Source organism: Rhea americana, unplaced genomic scaffold (assembly GCF_003343005.1).
Source record: "Rhea americana isolate MKP2758 unplaced genomic scaffold, rheAme1 scaffold_28, whole genome shotgun sequence".
Lineage (NCBI taxonomy): Eukaryota > Metazoa > Chordata > Aves > Rheiformes > Rheidae > Rhea > Rhea americana.
Genome location: NW_028186401.1, coordinates 179,397 through 203,835, shown reverse-complemented (window position 1 = coordinate 203,835; position 24,439 = coordinate 179,397). Strand labels below are relative to the sequence as shown.

At 48.6% G+C, this 24,439-nt stretch overlaps 1 protein-coding gene across 2 annotated transcripts in view; it reads right to left on the bottom strand.

Moving 5' to 3' along the window:
• Nucleotides 1-7,182: 7,182 nt before the first annotated feature.
• Nucleotides 7,183-24,439, bottom strand: part of IGDCC4 (immunoglobulin superfamily DCC subclass member 4) — a 106,970-nt gene continuing 89,713 nt past the window's right edge. For both annotated transcript variants that reach the window (XM_085308582.1, XM_085308583.1), the window contains exons 16-20: nucleotides 23,891-24,028; nucleotides 23,204-23,309; nucleotides 21,914-22,148; nucleotides 13,569-13,733; nucleotides 7,183-11,804 (exon numbers count right to left, since the gene is read on the bottom strand). In XM_085308582.1, the coding sequence (XP_085164708.1) occupies nucleotides 11,274-11,804; nucleotides 13,569-13,733; nucleotides 21,914-22,148; nucleotides 23,204-23,309; nucleotides 23,891-24,028 (1,175 nt within the window). In that variant the 3' untranslated portion in view covers nucleotides 7,183-11,273. The remainder of the gene's footprint in view (nucleotides 11,805-13,568; nucleotides 13,734-21,913; nucleotides 22,149-23,203; nucleotides 23,310-23,890; nucleotides 24,029-24,439) is intronic.

The window sequence follows — 24,439 nt, the reverse complement described above, 5'->3', positions numbered from 1 at the left end:
GGCGGAGCTGTGGTGGGATGGCGGAGCCGGGGCCTGGTGGGATGATGGAGTGGGGACAGGGTGGGATGGCGGAGCTGTGGTGGGATGGCGGAGCCAGGGCCTGGTGGGATGATGGAGTGGGGACAGGGTGGGATGGTGGAGCTGGGGTGGGATGGTGGAGCTGGGACCTGGCGCGATGGCGGAGCTGGGACAGGGTGGTGGAGCCTGGGCCTGGTGGGATGGCAGAGCCGGGTAGGAATGGTGGAGCTGTGTTGGGATAGCGGAGCTGGGACCTGGCACGATGGCAGAGCTGGGGTGGGATGGCAGAACCAGGGCCTGGCGGGATGATGGAGTGGGGACAGGGTGGGATGGTGGAGCTGGGGTGGGATGGCAGAGCTGGGACCTGGCGCGATGGCGGAGCTGGGGCCTGGCGGGGTGGCGGAGCTGTGGTGGGATGGCGGAGCCGGGGCCTGGCGGGATGATGGAGTGGGGACAGGGTGGGATGGCGGAGCTGGGACAGGGTGGGATGGTGGAGCTGGGGCAGGGTGGGATGGCGGAGCTGTGGTGGGATGGCGGAGCTGGGACCTGGCACGATGGCGGAGCTGGGATGGAGCTGTCTCGCCCCACGAGCGCAGGCCCGAGCGTGGCTTTTAAACTCCTCCAGGGGTTCTGGAGGAGGCAGCTTTTCTGGAGGTCTCACTGGGGTCCCCCGACCCGCGAGGAAGCCCGCRACGGGTCACGAACGGTTCCCCGGTCCGCAGGTGGCGGTGAGGACGGCAYGGCGGTTCCGCGCGCGCTGCGTGCCAGGGCCGGTGGCGTTTCCTCAGCCCTTCCAGCTCGGGACCCTAAATCCACACGTTAAAACAAACCAAACCACAACAGAGAGAGAGAGAAGAGCGATGGAACCAAAYGACTTTGCAACGTTCTTCCTGCTAGTTTCTCCGAACGTTTAGTTTTCAGACTTTTTGAGGACAAAACCACTGGCTGCGGTGGTGGAGCATCCCAGCAGGTTATGGGCCTCTCCGGAAAGCAAGSAGGAGGAATTGCAGAGGGAGAGCGAGCCGTGACCATGTGGGAATCGCGCCTCTGGAAAGGCCGAGCGGATGGGCGTGAAGAACAGTAGATGGAGGCAGGGCCCTGCACGGCGCGGTCCGCGTCCACCCTAGCAGGCGACTAAGGTGGCCGGGCAGAGATCTGGAGCAACCAGCTCATCTTTGAACACCTACGTTCAACTAACCCGCCGCCGCGCTGCTCTACTGCCCTCCAGCCGCGCTGCGCCGCCCTCCACAACCAGCCCCGCAGCAGCGAAACGCATCGCTCCCTCTTTAATGCCGGCTCAGAGTCTTYTGCGTTGTTTGTTCGCAGGGGAGGAGGGAGGGRAAAGAAGTACACCCTGACTCATTTCTCTTTTCAAGAGTAAAAATAGCTTGATGGGCCACGTTACTAAACCCTGTAACGTTGACTAGTGATGTGGGCAAAATGCTTTGTGCAGACGAGCAGTGGGCGGCTTTCCTGGATGGTGCATAGCCTGAACGCGTTTGGGTCAGCAAGTAAAGAAGACTTCACTACATCTGCTCTACATTAAGGGTTTGCTCATTTAGCAGAGGGCTGGGTTGTAAGAGGTTACTTTCAGCAGGGAAGAATTTGCTCTGGGCTGAACAGGCTCCATCGACCTCTTGGTAACATCTGAACGTCTGTGCTGTTCCTGACCTTTCGGCACAACCTCTTTGCTCCCGTTCCCTAGCCGTATCCCTGGCTCTCGCTAACCTTGTGGGGCCCCATGTGCATTTCYGTAATGCTCACAGCCACTGCAGGCACGTGGAAACTCCCAGAAAAGATTCCAGGGTGGCAAGTGGGCTCCCGAGCCCAGTCAGCCGCAAGGAAGCCTTGTGGAAATTAATAATTGCAAGAAGYGAAGGCTAGGGAAGTGAAGCACTGTGTTTTGCAGGGCTACTTTCCCCCTGGAAGGACCAAACAGAAATTTTGGATGCTTTTAGTCTTGTGCAAAGACAACAGCCAGAGTGGCAATGACAGGAACCAGAAACAGGGGTAGGTAGCTACATGTCTAGGGCACCATCCAGTTCAGCCCACATCTTGCAAAAAAATACCAGTGACATTGCTGGTGGCACCTTCAAAAATTGCAAGTTTGGTCCTGCCGAACAATGGGRTTCACAAGAAAAGGCGTGGGATTTTTGGAAAAAAATACAGGTTTGGGTCTCTGCTTAGAGCCAGTTTAGGACAGGAATCTGAAGCACTGCCATTTTCTGTGCTCATCGCGGAGGCTTGAAAAAGTTGCCCTATATTGGAAGCGGGAATTCGCTTGTCACACCACGAGCRAAAAACCAGAAGCTTTACAGAAAACAGCAGTTTTGCAAGAGTGGCGATACCCAGGCTGTCCCAGGCTCCAAGCCCTTCCCTGCAGAGYGGCGCAGGCTCCATCCCTCTGTTCTCCCTCCCAATAACTTTATCATCCGTGAGAGCAGACCACAGAGGTCTCCCCTTGCACAGTGAATTTCCTCCAGCTCCAATAGTGCTCCTGATTTACACCAATTAATTGAGAACTCAGGTCCCCAAGACACCATTACTCGTTTCAGGGAATGAGATGGGAGATTAACCTGTCTGAATTCACTCCATTTATTATTCTATGTATAATTGTGGTTTCCCTATCTGCTAAGAGCCTGGGAGCTTTGCACTTATGTACGTAACACCTTTTTTTAGCATCTGTTTAGTGGTCACTGAGCTACAGGGAGTAGAGAAATCCCAAAGCAGCCCATGCCAATGGGCTGAGGAAGAGGTGCTGAGGGGACCTCAGTGCCCCCCCCAGAAGAGCCATTCCCAACACTGCARCCCCCATCACCTTCCCTGCAGCTGCTTGCACAGCTGTTTTGTATAACCTTTGTGGAGGAATTTGGCTGCATCTCCAGAAGCCCTCACAGAAGATGGGACATTAGCCAGATGGCCAACAAGTGCCCTCAAAGAAGAGGAATTAAAGCACAGAGGACCTCTGTGGATTCAAAGACACCAGCCCTAAAATGCTGAGGTGCCCACCTTGAGGGGCCAAGCTCAAAGCTGGCCAGGCAGTGAAGTGGAAGCCTCTTTCCCCAGCAGARACCCTTTGCTGTTTGCTCTTGGGCCACAGCTGGGACCAGTCCTGGCTGCGTAACGACGATACAGGTGCAACTCTGCAATGGCAGGGGCCACCAGTCCTCACCGTGCTCACACCCAGGGAATCCCTCCTGGTACTTAGTTACTTGGCTGAGGAGGAGTTAGCTACATGTTTTCCACTAATTGCAAACAACTGTGCCAATGATCCAGCAGTTTTGCCAACAGGGAAATGAGCASGTGGAGTCAGCACTAATAATGCCTCAGAGAAACCCGGGAGCACAACCACAGTTGCAAATGAGGTAACTTGAAAGCTCAGATGAATCTCCTCCTAGCAGCTACCTGACAGCCCCTCTGGCATTTTCTCCTCTCTTAAAGCTTGGCTGCTCCCGTGCCAGCCACCACCTGAAGCAATGAACTGACTCTGTGCAGAAGCATGTGGGAAACAATTACCCAGATCTGCCTGAAATCCGAGATGCACAGCTGGGCTTTGGGCAAGCAGTTACCAAACGCATGTTCAAGCTCCTCCTGGGCCAGGTGAGAGTGTCGGAGCAAGAGTCCTAGTGCCAGCACATGAGCAGCTGCTCTGGATTCAAATGCCCTTGAAAGCAAGAGAAAACCAACAAAGTTAAACGTTCAAAGCTGCTCTGTGCAGCCTAGATACTCCTGAGGGGTGTTAGAGGGCTCGGGCAATGAGCACACTGGGGCAGTTCTGGTCACTGCAAAGGGGTAAGGACAAGGCTTTGCTGTCTGTCCTTGGACAGACCTCCCCTGTCCCCAGCCACAGCCGTAATATGCAGGGGAAGGTGSGGGCACCTTGTTTGGAGAGCCTGGGAGAGGCTTTACAACTGCTAGTACAGTTGCACATTGGTTACTTGCAGGGCAGCATCCAGTGCAGAATGGAAACTGTGTTGGGCACCAGTAACCACACAGGAACCAGGAAAGGGCCAACAGGGCCCCTAGACCYCACAGGGCGGCAGCGTCCGGGGGCAGGATGGTGCTGTGACCACTCAGCCCACCTCCCAGCTTCTCTGGGGCTGTGCCTGCAGGTTTGGCTAAACGTTGCAGCAAAACAAAGGTGWTTTAAACTCGCATCTTACAGCACCTTTCCTCCTGGACAGGCTGGAGAGCTGGGCRGAGAGGAACCTCATGAGGTTCAACAAGGGCAAGTGCAGGGTCCTGCACCTAGGGAAAGATAATCCTAGGCACCAGTACAAGCTGGGGGCTGACCTGCTGGAGAGCAGCTCTGCAGAGAAGGACCTGGGAGTGCTGGTGCATGACAAGCTGACCATGAGCCAGCAACGTGCCCTTGTGGCCAAGAAGGTCAATGGTCTTCTGGGGTGCATTAGGGAGAGTGTTGCCAGCAGGTCAAGGGAGGTGATCCTGCCCCTCTGCTCAGCCCTGGGGAGGCCTCATCTCGAGTACTGTGTCCAGTTCTGGGCTCCCCACTACAAGAGAGACATAGTGCTACTGGAGAGTGTCCAGCATAGGGCTACGAAGATGATCAGAGGGCTGGAGCATCTGCCCTGTGAGGAACGGCTGCGAGAGCTGGGCCTCTTCAGCCTGGGGAAGGGAAGACTGAGGGGGGATCTGATCAGTGTGTACAAGTACCTGAAGGGAGGGTGTCAAGGGGATGGGGCCAAACTCTTTTCAGTTGTCCATGGGACAGGACAAGAGGCAATGGGCAGAAATTGAAGCACAGGAAGTTCCACCTGAACGTGTGGGGGAATTTCTTCCCTGTGAGAGTGACGGAGCACTGGACCAGGTTGCCCAGAGAGGTTGTGGAGTCTCCTTCTCTGGAGATATTCAAGGCCCGCCTGGATGCAACCCAGGTTTTCCGTGCACCGCAGCCARCCCTGGTTTGCCGAGCGCGCTTCCCCAGCCAGACCTCGCTGCGTCACTCCCCATGCACTCGCGCCGCGTCGCTTCCCCGAGAGCCGAGCTGGGCACGCTGCACCGGGCACCAGTGAGCTGTCTAACACCCAACACTACAGTCRACTGAAGCCTGTTGTAATACTGCCAGCTGCATTGCAGCATAGCGCCCAGGGGTGATAAAGGCTGGGAAGAGAAGGAAACGCAAACAAATGCCTCATTCTTATCTTTGCTCCTCCGCAGTCCCGGCCCTCTTCCAACTGCCGCGTCCGTCCCTCTGCTCTCTTAGTCCGCGTATTTCCCCATTCCCAGCCACCCTGCTGCGTCCCCTCTCAGCAGCCTCCTGCTGGCATCTCTGCTCTCACACCGCGAAGTGAGAGCGGGACTTGCAGAGTGCCCCTTCTGCCCCCAACTCCTTCCTTGCTCATTTGTGGGGCTACCTGGCGCTAAGAGAAAGACTCATCAGAGTTGCACAGTCTGACAGAGTTCCCTGTAACCACTATCAAAGAAAGAACGCTATGCTAAGTGCAGATTTATTACCTCTATAATGCAGATAAAATGAGATTTTTATGACCCCGTAGTCCTGGCAGCATAAAGCAATAATGGAAACTATCTACTCCAGTAGAGACTGCAACCTAGGAAGAAAGGGAGATGCATGGGAGGTTAATAGTGTGTCCTCAAGCACTGCCAGACATCCTCTTGCCAATCTAGCTGGATGCAAGCCACCGAGTGTTTAGCCCAGCACACTGTCCCAAGAGAAGTCTCACCATTCAGCCGCTAGATGATGCTTCTTATTTTTCACATCAAACTCCCTAGCAAGATAAAGTACAAAATTGGTCAATTATTTCTTATTTTTCTTACAGGCAACAATTCCACAACTGAGAAATGAGCCAGCATCAAGTGATGCCTAATGAACCTCATCTCTGCCCATGCCTACAATCCCAGAAGAGCTCCCTCTCTGGAACCAGGCGTCTACCGACATCCCGCATCCCACACTCCTCCCTTCACGGTTACGAGCTCAGGTTCTGAGCTGGCACCAGCATGAATCCCCAGTCGAGCTCCCAGCACTGCTGCCCACCAGGTGGGCGTCTGGCTGCGGTGGTTACACTGCAGTTACCAGTTCTCCAGTTACAGACCAGACATGGGTTACGGTGCATCTGGGTCCACCCTCTCCCCCGCAGCGATAGGCACCGGCTAGCTCAGAAGAATGTGCAATGTCCAGCATCAAGTAGGTGCAGGTTTGTAGAGAAGAAATGAGAACCAAGCAATCATCTCTCCTTGTAATACACTCAGGTCTTGGAGTTACCCACTGTGCCGCCGCGGGTCTGTCAGCTGCCGGGTGCTGTTCAGATCCATCCCAAAGTGAATTATTCTGATAAGCACCACGCTGGATTTGAAGCGTTAGGAAACGCGATTGCAGATCCCCTCGCGCCACGAGGCGCAGTCCTAGCCAGGCTGGCCTAGCCTGCGGCGACCCGTCGCAGCCTTGTCTCTAGCAGACCCACGTCTTCCGCCCTCTCACCTGTTTTGGAAGGGCGGGTGCAGCCCACCGTCTAACAGCTTATTTCCCAGGTCCAGCCGCTCCAAGCGCTGGTACAGAATCAGCCTTCCAGGACAAAACTTTCTCTTGGAATATGAGCTGTGACAGACTGAATCACGAGAAAAATGTCACCATTTTAAAAAATATTTTATTAATAATCCATTAATTAAGGAATATAAGGACAATGTCTTCTTACACTTTAACACTAAAGAATATTTGTGGAGTAAGAACAGTCTCTGAAGAAAGTAAGTTATAATTAAGTACAGCATGGAACCAAATACAGACACAATCTTAAAACAAGATCAAGTTCTGGTTACACTTCCTTATGCATTGTGTAAAAAWTAAATGGAATTTAAAGTATTAGCAAGGGACTATGATAACAGAACTAAATGGCAGATTTCTGCTGGACTAAACAACTCTTTTCTAACAAGGGTATTGATTAGAAAAGACACAATGATCCCTTCAAAAGATCTATTTCTATTGAGATCAAAAACATACAGAGTTCTATTAAAATGGTTGTTTCCTTACAGAGCATATTTCACGGACTGATCTCAGAATTATTAGCTAGTAATSCAACACAATTCTCAAAACCTAGGTTATAAATTATCTCACTTGAACTATTTAAACCAGAACTTTACTGTCTGTTAAATAAGAAATCAAAAAAAGTTGAAAAGATACTTTTAGTTCAGTCATATGTTTCATGTAACAGGAARTTAGAAGAAATAAAAAATTAGAATTCTGACTTTCACAGCAGCATGGGAAATATACAGTTGTGTAGCCAAATGGTAACATTAATACTACGAAATTATGCCAGTGAGACAAATCTGACATTTTAACAACGTAAAACAACATACACCAGCAAAAAGCTGAACAGCAATAATCTTTAGTGTTACTGAAAGGAAGAAAAGGGAAAAGGGAGCCTGATGTGTAGGAACATATATTAAGTATGATGTGTAATTAAAGGTATCAACAGTTTGAGTGTCTGYGGGAAATTAAGCTACTTATTTCATGATAAAAAAATATATGCACTGGTTGTTTCAACTTTGCACACGAGACGTGTGTTATCTATCTTCTTCCATTCATTTCTTACCACGAGCCGAGACTGGAAGGGTCCAACACGTTCAAAATAGTAGAGACCTAGGGTTCAGTTGAGATAAACGAGGACATCAAGCGTTCTGYGTGGACGCTCACATAGAGAATGATTTCAGACACTTCTGCTGCTCCCCACCAGCGGAGATCTTTTGGCACTGAGGGAACTGCCCTGACCTGTGCAGCTGAGGTCTGGCACAGCAGTCCACTSCCACTGGACGTCCAGATGCTGGCATAGAGATGACAGTGGGCATTCCACTGCATCCCCCCCGAGCTCTCAAAGCATCCAACTTGGGGGTTTCACGATCAGCCTAACGTGATCCAAGTGAACGGGCCCACACTGTGCCCACTTGCTTTGGCTTCACAGACAGCCAGGCCCAGTTTTTAGGCAGCTCTACAACRGCTATAGGATCTCTAAAGCCAGTGCAGGAAAAGCAGCAGGTCTGAGGGCTCCTGGCAGCTGTAGCTCACTCCTAAATCAATTTGAACCCGCCGCTSAAATAAGCCTCTGTCCCCACAAACCTTTGTGGGGCAGACAGCTCATAACTGGTACGTGACCTGCCCCAGGTACAGTGGCATGACGGGGAGCTGGGAGGAGAGCTCCGGCAGCCCAGTTCTGTCCACTGCTGGCCAAACTCCTGCTGGTTCTGCCCTCCAGGAGCAGAGGTGCTCAGCCTTCAAAAGCTATTTTCCAGAGTATGTCCCAAGATGATGCTCAGAGAAGATGTGTCCCAAGATCTTGTAACCATTTCCTAGAGGCCACTAGCATGTTCCCAACCCATGCATTTGTTCAAAAAGTTCGGTCCAGGGAGCTCTCTTGAGTCAAGGCTGCTCTGTCTGCATCACCAAGGAACATGCAAGAAGCAGTCCTTCAGCACGCTGTTACACGTGCAGATTTTGCATGGGGGACCAAGGCAGGTGACCTGCTTTTGGAGTTGCAAGGAAGTCACCAGGAATTCCCTTAGCATGGCCCTTTCAAAGAAGGGTCCTTCTTCCTTTCTGCATGTCAGATATGGCAGTCCRGTTCGTACAGAAGAAGGGTCTGTTCCGCCACCGGGGAAGACAAGGGCTCTTCCCCAAAAGTAACTACAAACTAAGCTCCAGCTACAGAAAACTCYCCCCACTCTCTGCAGCAGGTGCTGATACTCCCAGCTGCAAGGGTTATACCTCAGCAGTTGCATCCGCTCTCATATAATTGAGAATTGCCCTTATTGCCTGCAATAAGCCTTCGCTGTCTTATCTGTAACCCTGCTGAGTTGTTAGTTTCCAAGCCTTGTCGCAGTGAGTTCTGAAGGTTAATTACGCACTTCCTCTGCCCAGTTACTATCTCTTGTCTTTCTAGCTCTTTGCTCTGCTAGCACACATGTGCCCACTCCTGCCTAGCTTGCTCACAAGGCACTGATTTCAAACCTCTCTGCAAAGCCTTTCAGAGCATGGAAAGCTTTTCCAAGACTCCTCAGAGTGGGTACCAAACACCAGCYGGAGCAACAGAGCGAGTGGGATGACTGGAAATACAGCCATTTACCAGAACAGTGTGTCATGCTGGGAGGAGGAGCTGAAGGATGGTGGAAGGTGAAAAGTTTGACATCCGTCTGAACTGGGTACGTGACAGCGTGGAGGTACTCTTCTTCCAAACAGCTGGAGCTAACAGGGTCAGACGGATGATTGAAAGGACATGAGCTTCCTCAGTTCAGTTGCAGACACAGGCCAGGTCCTGATGTGGTTCTGCGTGACAGAAGCAGGGATAGGGCTGCTGGTGAATCAAGTTCTCACTGCTGTAAGCACTGGTATCTCAGTCCAGACTTCAATACAAAAAAAAAGTCGAGTCTTTTTCAGATCAGCACACAGCCACCCACACAGCCTTTGGGGAATTTCAGTAGAAAAAGAGGGYGCTGAACGTGTTTCCCTCTTCAAACAAATAGCCAGATCTCCAAATCCTCAGGAGAGAAGAACATTTACCAAATAGCCAATGAACAGAACAGAATTACAGATCCCAGTCACCCCTGAGGAGCCGATCCAAACTGTGGTGTTTGCAGTCAAACTCTGTGAGCCTGGAATAGGATACAGACAGGCAAGGGACAAGGTATCAAGAAGTTCACCCAGCACCGAAAGACAAGCTGAGAGACTTTTCAGCAGTAAGCAAACAGTGTTAGCAGTGGTAACTGTCAGCAACTGGATAATTTTTAAGTGTACTCTGTAATAAAATTCAGATCCTACTGCTTTAAGAGCTAGTATCTGATTTTGATTTTTAAACTCTGTGGTTCCTCTTTAATAAACACACTTTGGCCAGGACTTCCAGAAGCGCTAGAAATTATCACCTGTGCATCCAAAGTCTTCAGCTAATTCACTGCTTTCAGGAGACTGAGAGCTACTCCCTGGAAATCGGAATCATCTGAGACATGCCTRCTTGGGCACAGAAAAAGGAACAGATGTCCCCGAGATCACAAGTTACTTTTACAATTGTTGGTTCTTTATTCTCTTCACCAGTATAAGCTTCTTAAAGACTGATCAACATCCCACCAGCTGAAATACTCTCCTTTGGCCAGCTCCTACAAAGCACAGAGTCCTATAGAGAAACACAGCCCAACTCTGCAGCCGTAGAAGTGCCCTACGGCAATACCTTACAAAGAAACAAAGCAASAGAGACATCAGATCTGCAGCGCTATTCATTAAAAAATAGTCAACAACCAGTGCAAACATATTCTTTAGAAAAAGGCAGTACAAGAATAAGTTAAAACCTATAATGGACTATAACAAAAGAGTAGATCTACTGCTTTTTTTTCTCCAACAGACATGAGGTAGTTGTGTTGTTAAGGAGGAAAAAAAAAAAAGAAAGAAGTAGTAAAAATGCTACTCTATACCACACACTACTTCACTTTATAAAATTAAATAATATAAAGATGYTCCAAGGAAAAAAAATACATGTTGTACATTAAAAGGACAGATGTGTACCTAAAATATTAGGTACAAGAACCTATGTAAAACGAAGTCCAGGTTGGTGAAATGACCCAGACACCGAAGAAGGTTCTATATATTACAAGTTGTTAGAGGCACTCGTAGAGTGTGTAATAAAAGGCCACTACATCAGCCTGCTAGTAATAGTTACTGTGGTAGCGTACAAAGAGCCTGATAATCATTTTAACCACGGGAGGACAGAAAAGGCTGGTGGTTACAGCTCACTGAATTTCTGTTTGTGTTGGTTTCCACCTCCTTCTTTGAAAAAATTCGTCCCAGTGATGCAAGGCAGTAGGTAATGCCAAGGCCCTCCACAGGGTAAAGAGACAGTTGAGAAGGATCACTCAGTGTACTCTGCCTCTTTTCAGCATTAAAAGACCTCTTACCAGTCGTCATCAAGGATTACAGGAAAGTGACTGCACCAGTCTATTGCAGAAGGCTCTGTTCTTGCCATGGTTTCACATCAGACTTTGGCAGATGGCTCAATTCTGCTTCCACAAACACCAAATTACTCATTAGGTTTAGTGGGAAGAAGATAGGGCTCTTATCAATCTACCTACTGATTTCTTGAAGGTAATATGTACAGCTGACAGGTCCAAATCCTGTTCTGATGAGATGCTGTGCCTTCTTAGCTCCTGCTAGACTCAGTAAATTGAGGGCATGCAGTACCTCATACGGACAGGCCTTTATTAGTGCTTCTAGTTCTCCCATCATCAAAATCAGATTAGTTTATGCTTTAATGATTGTAGACATATGTCATGTTCTCAGATGCTGAGGATGAACTGGTTAAACCAGAATTACTACACAGAGGGGCATCCTCCGGGGCCACAGAAAGTGATTGGCACTTGACTGGCTGCAAGTCCCCCCTGCCTTCCTGGATGGAGTCTGAATCTCCGCTCTCCACTGAATGTGGATTTTCCTCATGCCTGTGGAAGCCATTGGTGAGCCCATGAATGCAAACAGCCTCTGTTTTGCTAGTCTTTCTCTCAGTACTTAATGGTCCACCCTGGGTCTGAACCTCAGAATTGCYCTTGCAGTCCATCAACAGTTGGCCAGCATCCTGCTGGCTGCTGGGAGAGCCGGGAAGAGCCAGATCACCAGAGGGAAACTCTTCAGGCTCTTGGTCCTCAGTTTCCGTTTCTTCACTGTCCAGTGTGTGAAGCTGAGAGTCATAGTCTCTGTCAGAGGCTGAAAAATCAGAATGGACGATGACCTCTGCTTCCACTTGATGGAGGCAGGCTGGGGGGTGACTTTTCTTTGCTTCATTCTGTTATCAAACAAGATGGGGGGGGGGGAAGGGAAAGTCAGGTAACAGACTGCAACACAACCAAGCACTGAAGCATGTGTTCCTCTTTAATCCTACAGTGTGGTGGAATGTACATGTGCCATTATTAAGTCTAYCTTGATATTCTCAAGGCTGAAGTCTTCAGAAGCATCTAAGGGATCATTATTCCTATTTCACATTTAGAACAGCAACAGACTGAATTGATTTGCCCAAGGTTTCTTGGCAGGCTGGAGCAGCAGTTCCTCCAAGCCTCTCCCACTGGGGTCAAAGACCACAATCTGCAAAAATCACCACTCCGTTTCCATGTTAAGGGTAAGATTTCTGAAGGGTGGGTGGGCAGCACTCAAAATCTGGCATGTTTCTGCAACAACTCACGCTAAAGGCCTACAGTTAAGATACTAGGGCTCCCTTCACCTTTCTGGTTTAATCTTGGCTACATATCATAAAATGTTTTGTTACACACCTCTTGTCATGGCTTGCAAAAATTGATGTAAAAATCTAGCACTTTAATTCAAAGGAAAAAAAATCAATTCTCCTGTGCAGTGTTTAAGCAGAGTCCAGGCTACTGATCTTGAAAGTTTGCTAACAAGTGGGTTATTCTATTAGATTATCATTTAATAATTTAACAGCTATACTATTTTGGAAGCTCACAAAGAGCTCTTTAGGTAATCACTGCTCAAATCCTGGGCTGGCTGTTAGCAGTAAGAAGACGATTCAAAGTATGGAAGTGGAATATCCTATGTATAATTCGTGCTTTCTGTTGAAAACAACTTTGCATATCATTTACATATTTTAACACTTTTCTCCTTTTGTTGACAAACTCTGATGGATAAGCTGTGYTGTAAATTGGGTCGTAAAACATTGTCTTAACTCTATCTACAACATTAATTACATCCTGCGTATAATTGATTTTCACACTACTATCTAGGAAGGAACTATAGGTAGGTTACTTAGAAGTATTTGTTGGGGGTAGGGTGARGAGGGCTGAACTTAAAGCAATAACCAGATAAATCTTGTGGTATTGAGTCAATCTGAGTGGATATCAGTTTGCTTTGGTGAAACTGTGTCACAGACATCATAGTCCTTGCACAAACTCTCTCAAATAYGGGAGTGTGTATTTATTCCAGTGAAGAAATATCAGAAACCCCATAGAAATATCAGAATTCCCATAGATGGGGCTTTGCTCTCCATCTATGCACCCACATAAAGACGATAAGTGCAGTGGAAATCGCTCTACCCTATCTGGAGAAGGAGTTTAAATCAACTCTTGATCTTTGACTCCTTTTATAGGTAAAAAGGCAATTCCTTCTCCAGGCAAGCACACTGTAGATCTTAACGAGCCTGTGCTGAGCACAGCAGCTCCTAACTCATTTGGCTGCTTGCTGCACGGCCACAGAGAGGATCCAAACTGGACTGCTGGTGCCTGGCTCTGGTTCCTCAGGAAGCCTCGCCAACAACCCAGCTAGCCAGCCCCGACTGCCACCACCAAAGAGCGCAGGGCACCGCACAACCCTCAAAGGCCGGCTCAAGTCAGGAGCGGGACAACCRTTTTATTCAAATGGTGCCAGCCTTGCTGGCATACAGCGCCGTACCCAGRAAAAAATAAAGCCGGTAATCAGCCAACTGAAACTAGCTCAGAGAAGAAAATATTTTCTTCTGTGCTACAAAAAGGAGAAAGGGAGAGGGGGCAATAAACAAAGAAAAGCATCAGAGTACACAAGGCAGTAAACCACCAAAGACACTCACCATAACAGCATCGTAAACCAGAGCTTGTAACAAAAGCTTCTGTCCTGAGCTGGACTGGAGCTTCAGTGATCCGTTCACGGCAGAAAGAGGCTCTTTCGTGATTGCGTCGCCGTATCTGGCTACGTTGTCAGTCCAGGGCTGGTTAGCTGATTTATTCCGTGAAGACTGCAGAAGCAAAGAGGGAGGAGAAAAGACCAAATTATCACAGACACAGATTCTTATCCTCATACACCTGAAATAAGAGGCAGTTTGAAAAAGGAAAATGGAAGCTGTGCTAGACACAGTGTCAGAAGACCTAAGTTAAATGAAGAAACGTAGAAAACACATCTGCAATGGCATCAAAATAAAAGTGCTTGCTATAATGGACTGGCAGTTGCCCCATGACAACAGGCTTTGTCGCTCTACATTACATGGTCTGATGCAGAACAAGTAGGTAAGTTGCCAGCTAGTTCACAATTGGTCTTATGAGGGTCTTTCCACTGATTCACATATTTTGAGGCCAGGAGGTATATTACGGCATAAAACCTCACTTAAAAGTCCACTGAAATCAACTCCCTGCAAAGCTGCAAACAAACCCAAAGCAGCATGAGCCTACTGAAAAATACTGCCAATCTGGAAAGGAACGGGGATGGTGGAAATCTTCTGGAGCTGAATGATTACAATATTGCTTTGGCACAAGCAACACTGCAGCAGGAAGGACCCTCACCCGTACTGGCACAGGCACTCAAGTAGGAGTTGAGGACAACACTAAAGCGCTCGCTCCGCAGTGCAGCTGGTTTTCCTGCTCTAAGCTAGGGCCTGRGTAAAAGCCTCTGGTACTCCCCATCAATACAGAGGCACAAAATTTGGGGAGTTTTTTTTTTTTTTTTTTTAAACAGACCACCAAGCAATTCCTAGTCCAGCTTTAAATCCCCTGGGCAACCAGTGTTACCTTGTTTGTAGATCTAATTAAATTATATGGGCTGAACACAATTTGTTCTGGGTTCTCTTGGCTTCCCCTTGCAATAAACTGTTGAATGCACACCTCTGTGTATGGGAAATGTGTGCCTTTAAGAGCTAAAATTATTTAACAGCTCAGACTATGAGTTCACAGGCAAAAAAGTATTTTCCTTTCAGAGTTTGATTTTACTGGGCTGTCTTGCATTTACCTGAGCTCAGCCTGGCTACAGACTCAAACACATACCTAAATATACGCACACACACGCTCAGATTTAAGGGAGACATAAGCCAATTATCTTCCACAGATGTTACATGCAGCCTTGGCAGAAGTGAGAGGAGGATGCAAGGTTAAAGTGAAGAGAAAATCGTGTGTGTGTGTGTGTGTGTGTGTGTGATTCAAACCCACCAACCACCTATTGCTCACTGTCAGGCAGGGAAAGCCCAGGTTTCTGTCCTGCATTTATGGCTGCTGTTTTCACAGGCCTGATCTATCCCAGCCACAGTGGCTATAGCACAAGTCCRTCGGTGATGGCAAGGAGATTTCTGACATCAGCCCGACCTTGTGTGAGTCATTTGACCTCCTTGTGCCTCAGCCCATCTGGCTGGAAATTAGGTAGAAAGGCAGGACCAGATGTTGTATGTAAGCCAGGCATTCCAAAGTCAGCTATTTAGCAAGAAGCAAATGCTACCTCATGCTGTTGGTGCTGGCAGAAGGCACACTGAAGCACATGCATAGGCGCTGAAGGGGTGCCTGAGCCTTTCTTGAGCACTCTCCATCCACCCTGACCTCAAGCACCAACGAAGCTTACTGCCTCGCAGGAGGCAGGGCACCATTACCTCTCAGCGCCAAGCAGAAGTCACAGAAGCTTTTGCCACTGCCTCAGGATCAGATCCCAAGAAAACAAGTAGTAAAGGGCCTCATTTATGTGATAGAGCTCTACAAAACTGGGACTTCCAAACCRAGATGTGGATACGAAGCATTCACTTTAGAAGCAGATGCTGGAGATAGCCTCTTTGCCATTCCTCTCTTTGCAATCCTCAACAACATATGCTGAGCCAAGAGCATTCCCTAATTGCTCCCTTTCTAGGTGGGCAATCATTAAACAACATTTTAATAGCAAGAAAGCAACCGAGCAATCACACATGACTCGCATTAAGGAATATCACTATATATATAAATGCAAGTTCTCAAAGAACGTGTTCAATTTGCTTCTGCTGCCATCTGAAAGGCTTTCTGCAGACACATCGCTGACTGATGGCTTGTGTGCCTTTTCCAAGGAACATACGTTACCAAGCAAATACTGCCTGGAAATTTCAGAGTTGAACCTACACAAACATGCACACATGCACACAAATGTGTGTGTCCTATTATAGATGCTTACATGCATATTTGCCATCAGAGAGATCTGAGCATCACAARCATACACACACACACAAAGCAAACTTGAAAACCTTCTTGCAGGCATCTTGTGAATACCAAAAAACGTGGAAAGGAACAGGCAGCTCTACTGCAATCCCCAATGGACCATCTGTTAGCGGAAATGTCAATCTGCCATGTTTACATAGGTTTTGATGACTCTGGGAACAGCCTGTTCAGCTCTGGCTGAAATTGGCTGCAATGAAGAACAAACTTGTTTTGTACCAGTTTGCAACTTTCAACAAACAACAAAAAAAAAGAAAAAAAAAAACCCACCATCAGCCACAAAACATGGCCTATATCCCACATGTTGTTCAAGCACATTATGTTTAGGGGAAAAAATTCCTCTTGGGCTTAGTCTCTGAGGTTGGGCWGCTGCAATTAACTCTAGGTCTGTTTTCACCAGAGACATGAAGGTCTTGTGTGCCTGAAAGCTCTATTTTCTCAAGCAATATCTCTTAGTGTAATAAATGATGCTATTTCTTTCTACTCAAGAGGGACTACTGAATGGCTAAAGGAGACAAGAATTTCTTTTTTTCTTTTTTTTAAACAATAGAAGAATGAGGGCAAGGAACTTCTTAATTTAAAGAAGAAAAAAAAGATCCCTTTTTGAGTTCACTGCAAACACAAGAATGAAAACTAATAAAAGCATCTTCCAGTAAAAGGTGTTTCCATTATAGCTAAATCCTTATCAAAGCAAACAAGCCTTTTAATTTTAAGCTTTTTATAGAGACTGACTGGTAAAAATGAACCTAGATCATGTTACCTTCTCAGTGACAACTAATGATTTCATGCAAATATACGAACCAAGAATGAACACGTAGGAAACGCTGATCTTGAAACCTTCCCCGTTTTACAAGGCTGGTGATTTAAACTAGCTTGAAATCTTGTGCAAAACAAGGCTGGGGACATTTCAGATGCCACATATAGCATAAAAGCTACATTTAACATACAGGCATCCAGCCAGCAGCTGGGCCTCAAAACAAGGCACAACATAACGCAGACCTCTCCCACACCAGATACAGGAGGCTCTCTGCTAGCTGTCAACAGGAGCACAGCTCTTATCTAATATTTTTGAGAAAATATTGCGACTTTTTCTCCACACACACAAATTTCAACAAGAAAATGAAAATGAAGTAATGAAGAAAATGAAAAACAGCTGGGGAGATCCAAGTTCCCTGAGGCACTGCAGCTTTTCCTCTCTGAGTCACGGGGACGCTTCACGGCAAAGGCAGTCCCCATGGGGAGGAGGCCCCGGGGACAGAGCGGGACAGCAAGCCATCAAGACTCCAGATCTCAAGAAGCACAACAGCAAATGTTTCCAAGCCAAAATGCTTGGGTTTGGCTTCATTCAGGGAAAAGCTGAGGTCTTCCATGGAGAGCAGATGCTTTTGAACACTCCCCCCCAGCCCCCATCCGCCAAATTGCTTGGCCCAAAAGCAGCAGAGAAGGAGATGCCTGGAGCAGAGCCATTTTATCATCCTCAGTCCATCTGTCAGGAGAAACAGAGCTGTATCACCAGAGCCCGTGCATTACAGCGTTATGCATAACCTGTGCTACTCAGGGCATCAGAGCCTGGGGGTCACCTGGAAGGGGAAGAGAGGAAGAGGAGAAAAAAAATCACTTGTCCATGCATTTACAAATCCTTGTGTGTGACCATTGGGAAATACAGAGGGAAGGAAAAGGGCCYGCTAAATGGCCAGGTTCACTTCTGCCTGTTGAAGCTGTCAGCCATACAGAGGGGCCCTATGCTGATGGCTCAGCTGCTGTAGGATTTTGCTCTCCTACAGCCAGAGGCAGGGTGGCCAGATATCCCCTGTGGGCTGTCCAGCAACACAAGGATTGTCCCAGCATCTCAGGACATTACTGAGTCCAAGACACAGGATTTTCCTTCTTTCTACTTCTGAAGCCACAGTACTGGGAATTTACCTACTCCCATACCATGTCAAGAGATCAGGAGGGAGATGTTAAGGTTCTTGGCCACATGAAGTGTTATGAAGGAAGCAGTCCCCCATCAACGGACTGAGAGGGGGACGCAGGAAAGAAACACCACACCCCTCCATTGCACAATTCCCCATCCGCCAGTGTTATCTGTAACAGCTCAAGAGGAATCACCATCCTGCATTCAAAGGAGCCGGAGATCGTGACTTGAAAAGTGAACTTCTCGAAGGCTTTCCCTAGGATGCTTTGCAGAAGTCGGTTCAGTTCTTAGTGCTGTTAGAAACTTCCTGCCCTCAGTCTTACTGGTCTTCAGTCTTCAGGCAGGCAAGGTCACGCGGGCTTGCAGCTGCCGCTCTGGCAGCGCCACAGCTCCACCAGCCTGCCCAACCGTGGCAGCAGCCGCAGACCAAGAGTTTGGCCCAACTGACATTTTGAGCTCTATAGTGCACAATATGCTGTTAAATAAGAGAACCTAGAGACACGTCTCACTCCTTTTTTTTTTTTTTTTTTACTGACTAGGATTGCAAGTGCTGGAGTACCTGGGCAGCCTGCCTTTGACAGGAATTTCCCTCCACAAGCATTTGCTCTTTCTTGTGTCTCTACCACATTCCTTGCTATGGGTTTTCACAGCCTCAACAACACTCAAGCATGAGAAGAGAGAAGAGAAGGCAAAACAGGTAGCTGGTCACCGTGGGGTACACGGTGGCTCCTGGAGGCGCTGGCTCCTGGCAGGTCCGCTGGGTGCTTCTGGCAGGCTAGAAGAAATGGCCACAGGAAGAAGCTATTTGCACAGGAGAACGCAGGGACTCTAACACACACTTGGGCCTTAGCTAGAAGCATTTTGCCTATGAAAAGGGAGCTGCRCGCCCTGAGCTGCATGCGAGCCTGATCTGCGTCTACCGTGGGAGCAGGCGTACCTGTGTCAGTCCAGCTGTGCTCGTGAGACCCGACTAACTCCCCCACCACGCAGCCAGGTCACTCACATCACACACTCTGGGGCATGCAGCTGCCTGACAACTCCAGCCGAAAGATGTTTTTGGCCTGAGCCTTTTCACCCTTGAATACACACATCAGRGTGAGGAGGATGGGGCAGTGGAGTGGAGAGAAAGAAAGAAAGAAAAGACCAACCAAAGCCAGAAACCCAAACCAAGAGCCATTTCACTTTTCCATGGGACATTGCAAGCCAACATGCAACTGTTGCAAAACAGCATTTTCCATCGCCTTGCAGAGTCTGTAGGTTCTTTCTACCTAGGTTGGGAAATGACTCAGACTATCTACTGCCAGTGCAGTATTTCTGTCATCAAATGATTCCTCCTGTATGCACTGGCATTATCTGCATTTTAGAGAGGAAGACACTCATGTACTAACATATCTAGTGACTTAGCTACGGTCATTTAGTGAAGCAGTGCCAGAACTGGTAATTAAGCGATCTTCTGACACCTCCCATCGTGCACCCTACCTGCAGGCACCCTATGCCGCTCCTGTTGGCAGGACTGCCACCTGCCCGGCCCACCGAGCCTGCCAGCAGGGCTGGCTCTGGCTCCAGGCCATGCAGGTTGCACTTCCAGCTGGRAAAGGGCATCCGAGAGCACCAGGCATCCTGCATGGGAGCACATCTCCCTCCAGTGCCCACTCCCAGCAACAACAGCCTGTTGCTCCCAGCAGCCACTCTCCTGTCCCGCCTGGGTGGCACAGGTGACAACACTGCTCTCCTGGTGGCTGTGTGCCACCAGGAGAATGATCCTTGCAAAATACAAGCCCTTTACTCTGCTGGTAAAACTCCTCAGTGAATTTAACTCCCAATAGCCTCTCCCCTCCCTCCACTCAGACTGATGGACTAAAATCCTTCTCCATCATGTCAATATAGACATTAGCCAAGAGGAGACTCAAAAGAACAGGTTTATGGAGAAAAACTAAGAGGTGAACTCTGGGAAATTAGCAGTGTCCCCCCTCCCCTGATGGCCATCTTCACTGCCATCACCTGGAGATTGGCTGCAGAGGAACGGTCTTGCCCAGGGCCAGGCAAGCCAGCTGCAGATGGCACTGACCCTGGTCTCCCATGTCCTACCTCTTCTGCCACACAGGAAAGGCAAGGCAGGTGGTCCTCACCCAGCCCAGACGCTTGTAAGCATCTCAGCACTGTGCTCACAGTGCTGGGCTGGCCTGGCCCTTCTTCCAGAGCTGGTCTCATGCCCTCTCCTCCACAGACCCCTMAGGCTCATTCCCTGCTCAGGCCCCCTCTGTGGGGGTCTCCTCTTGCCTGAACAAGGCTACTGAGCACCAAACTGAGGACAAGGCTGGAAAGCTCCCAGGGAGGCAGAGAAACTACAGCCAGAATTGCCTTTCTGTCAAAGTGCTGATCTCTGAATATAACTCTGCTGCTGCTACCCTCTGYGATGGACGCTGGGGGCCCCAAGCTCTCAGGCTAAGCCCTGAATAGCCAGGTCTTGATGCTGCCCTCTCCAGCCCTCGCTCCACAGACACAAAGACAAGAGCCCTGCTTTGGAAGAGAGATCTGGATATGCTACCCCTGGAAAGGCCTCCCAGGGGAGGGAGCGTCCCTCCTGCCCAACCTTTTCGCAGGGTATATCAGCCTCACTGGAAACATTTGTTCCTTATTTAACAGAAAGGCCTGTAGGAAATTCCTCACGCTCTTTGGCTTAGATCCAGAAAGGCAGCCACATTCTGCTGAAATCTATGGATGCAGCTTGGATGCTAATACATGAGCACCTGGGCTGGCTATGCTGCAAATTGGCTTCTTCAGCTGAGCACTGATTTGACCCAGCAGTCAGGGATGGCCATGAGAAYAGGGTCAGCTCATAGGATTATTAAAAGGCAGAGAAGATGCAAAATTTCCAAAAGGCTGCACCTGCATCGCCACTAGCAGTGGAGACCTGCCTGTCAGGACTGGGCTGTGGTGCCCGTGGAGGTAGTGGGGTAACCTGAACACACCTTCCCACCAGCAGCAAGCAAGCATATCATCGATGCAAACATGAAATCCCATGTGCTCACAATGCATTCGTTTTACTGAACCTCGTAATTACTTTACATGCTCTCCCTGGGTTACAAAGAGACACATAAACAGATTAACTAAATTAGGCCAATTAAAGGTTCCCTAATGGAATGAAATGTTTCAGGCAAGCTTGAGACACGAAATAGGCAGGGAGTGAAAGACAATGCAATATCAGGCAAATCAAGCAGGGCAGGGAAAGACTACTTCAAAAAATAAAGTTCACAAATAAAAATGGTTTCACCTTTTCTTCATCTCCAAGGGTTTTCTGGTGAACAAACTATTTATGGATAAAGCACCTTTTACCTGAAACAAGCGAGTATCCTGGAAAGCAGAACACCCATCCTGGCCACCACAAAGCTGATGTCTGGAGCACAGGTACATTGCTATCTCACACTCCACCAAGGCCAGTCCCCCAAGCGCCCTGAAGATACGGTAGTGCCCTTACTGCAGCTCCACAGGATCTCAACTGGCTGGGAGGAGGTCTCCCTTGCTCAACCTCTCAATCCAGCACAACGCTTTGAGGCTTTTTATGAGGAGAAATAGCTGTATGGATAATTCTAGGACTCCCTGTTAGTACTGGGACTGTGCCAGGGTAGGAGCAGAGACTGGATCACTAGTTAACAGGCAGTACATGGCTGTTTTCTTCAGATGCTCTTTCCCAGGCTGTTTAGTTCTCTGTGCCAGACGGCAGCCACTTTCTTACACGATTCTTACGCCATGGCAACAGGAATAACTCAACTTTCTGCAGCAATTAAGTTTGGTAGCTGCTTGCTTTGGGACAAAGGGTCACTGTCCCCAGCAGATGAAAAGGGGAGGGCAATGGTACAGGGATCCCAAACGTAAGTCTGACAGCCTAGACTGAATTTTGCAGTCAGAGAAGGAAATGCATGGCTGTGCAGCAGCAGCCTACAGCCAAGATTACCAGCATTTTGCAGAGTCAGGACAGGACCAGGCCTTGGCTTCCCAGCAGTGACACACCAAGCAAAGTCTCCTGCCTGGGGCAGGATTTCGGTCACCATGCGCATAGGTCATTACCTTCCTCTTCTCATGGATGGTGTCCTCAGTGAGGCTGGTGTGGATGAGGCTGTGCACTTCTGTCAGCTCTGTGATGTCCCCCAGGGGCACAGGTGCATCCTCTGAGAGCGGGGACATGAGGGATTCCAGCTCGTGCGAGTCTGAGGTGGCACTAGGAGCTGCTATGCCTTGCCTGCCCCGGTGGTAGTAAGTGTGGTTGCCAGCTGCCTGGGAGTCCAGGCCTTGCAGGGCCTCCCTGAGGGAAAACAAGGAAGAGCTGGCAGGGTTGGCATCTCCAGTGAGCCTCACAACCCTCGGCCCCGCCAGTCAAGGAACCGCCAGAAGAAACAATCCACTCAGGACTACTCAGCCCGTCCTTGTGGAAGAGCCTGGGACCACGTTCCAGCCTCGACAATGCTGAGGAAGGAGATCCTCTACCCACATCCTACTGTGGCAGCTCTCATTGCAGTAGCCTCTCCCCAGGTGCAGTTCTCCACCCCCTTTCACTAATCCCAGAGTGGACACAAAGCATGGCACTGGAGGTAGACACCACAGCCAGCAGGTCACAAGGACAGAAGACAACGCAAGTCCCAGGGATGGAGTCACTGCTTGCTAATCTCTGTCCATCGAGAGTTGTGCCAACTCTCGTCATCTCTGCTTTAGATGAGAGGAACAATGGGAAAGGAGGGTTTGGGGGCCACTCTCGGATGAGACTTTAGAAGTTGCTTTTTCCTAGTCCTGGGGTTTGCGAGCAGCTCAATGCTTTTCTCAAAAACTAGACTGATTTCCAGTCGTTATCCTTCCAAACACTTGTGGCTGGATTCAGATCCCTGAGAAAGCAGAGGGCTTTGGGCTGAGTTCAACCCTCGACTGACTGAAGTCTTTCCTCATTTTCCTAATTTGAAATTAACAAACTCTTTCCTAACATCTTCAGAGCTATCCAATCTCATAAGTCAAACACTGCCTACGCAAGCACACATAGGTAACAAGTTTTTCCCCTTTCTTTTTCTTTCCTCTCTACAAAAACAATGTTAGTCTAATAATGCAAATTAAAGTGAAACTATTGGGAAAATAAAGTAAATGAGAAAAATGACTATATTGATTATACTGATTAAAATATTTTCCTTAGTGGGTCAGCACTTCCAAGACTCAATCTTTTTATTAATTGATGTCATATTTTKTGTCCCAAACTGCCTTCCACTAAACTGCAAGGTCAAACAGCCCAAGCGAACACGGGGAAGAGGCTCAGTGTATTTCATCTCCTTCCATATCAGCTTCCTTTACCTCCCGCAAAGGGGAGGTGACACCTACCTCTGCTTGCTGTTGCGGAAGCTGGCACACATGCAGAAGAGTATGCAGAGCAGTCCCAGGCAGACTCCYACGATGATTCCCGTGACAGAGTGGATATCCAAAACATCTAGTTAGGGAAGCACAGACATGTCATTTCAACTGTTAGCAGGAAGAAAGCACAAAGTGTCTCATGTTCCGAGAAATGTCAGCTTTACTAAAACTAATTGGTGATACCTGTATATAAACACAATGAAGCTAGGAAGAAAGTATAGATAAAAAGCTAATCTCTAAAAGCTCGGGAAACTGAGGTCTGCCTTCCCCACTTCGGCAGGTATTTAATACACTCAGAATCATAAAGGGAAAAAAGGACCRTTTAAAGCAGCTTAAAGCAAACTGGCACCTATGTATATTCATTACCTTTATGTGACACAGGCCTAACAGAAAGGCAGCAAGGTGCAGGTTGCATGTGCTGTTCCACAGGGGTTGAGGTGGGGAAGAGAGATCAAGGTCTGCTGTGGGACAGGTCCCTGAGCTGCCTGAGGCTCGAGGAGCCGCATGTGTGAGGACTCTGCTGTGATCCTCCACACTGGCCTGCACACAATCGTATTCCGCACTCTGTACACACAGAGAAGCACCACTGCTGACAACCTGCAGCCTTCAACAACACGACTTACTTTCCCCCACCCAGGACAAAGGGGAAACTCCTACCAGACAGCTTCTCCCGGAGGGTGTGCACATCCTTAACGTTTGAATAGGGCCCGGATCCCACAACTGTCTTTGCTCCCATCTTGAAGTAGTATCTGGTATCACTCTCCAGGCCATGCACTTCAGTGCTGAAGATATTTCCTGATCAAAAGCAAGTACATGCAGTTTCAAGTTTATTCAGAGGGTTGCAGCAAAGCAGCGGTGGAGTTCTGTTGGATCCTCAGAAGTGACAGATTTTATGCCATGTGCTCTAAGAGATAATTCATACACCCCTYAGAAGTTAATGAATTTTCTGCTTAAAGAGCTGATACAAGGCTACATGTGGTGCTCCTGGCATATGTTCTCCTAGGAATTACTGGCTGGCAGCCTGTATCCACAGGACATCTGCAGGATGATAGTGGCTGTTTCAACCCCAGACATGTATGGTTTCCTATCTCACAGCAGCCATGCTCATGGACTCTCCTCTATGACCAGGAGCAAGGCCCAGTGCAAACCACTAGAAAGGTGGCAGCACAAGCTCCTTGAATGTATATTTGTATGTGCTCAAAGGGA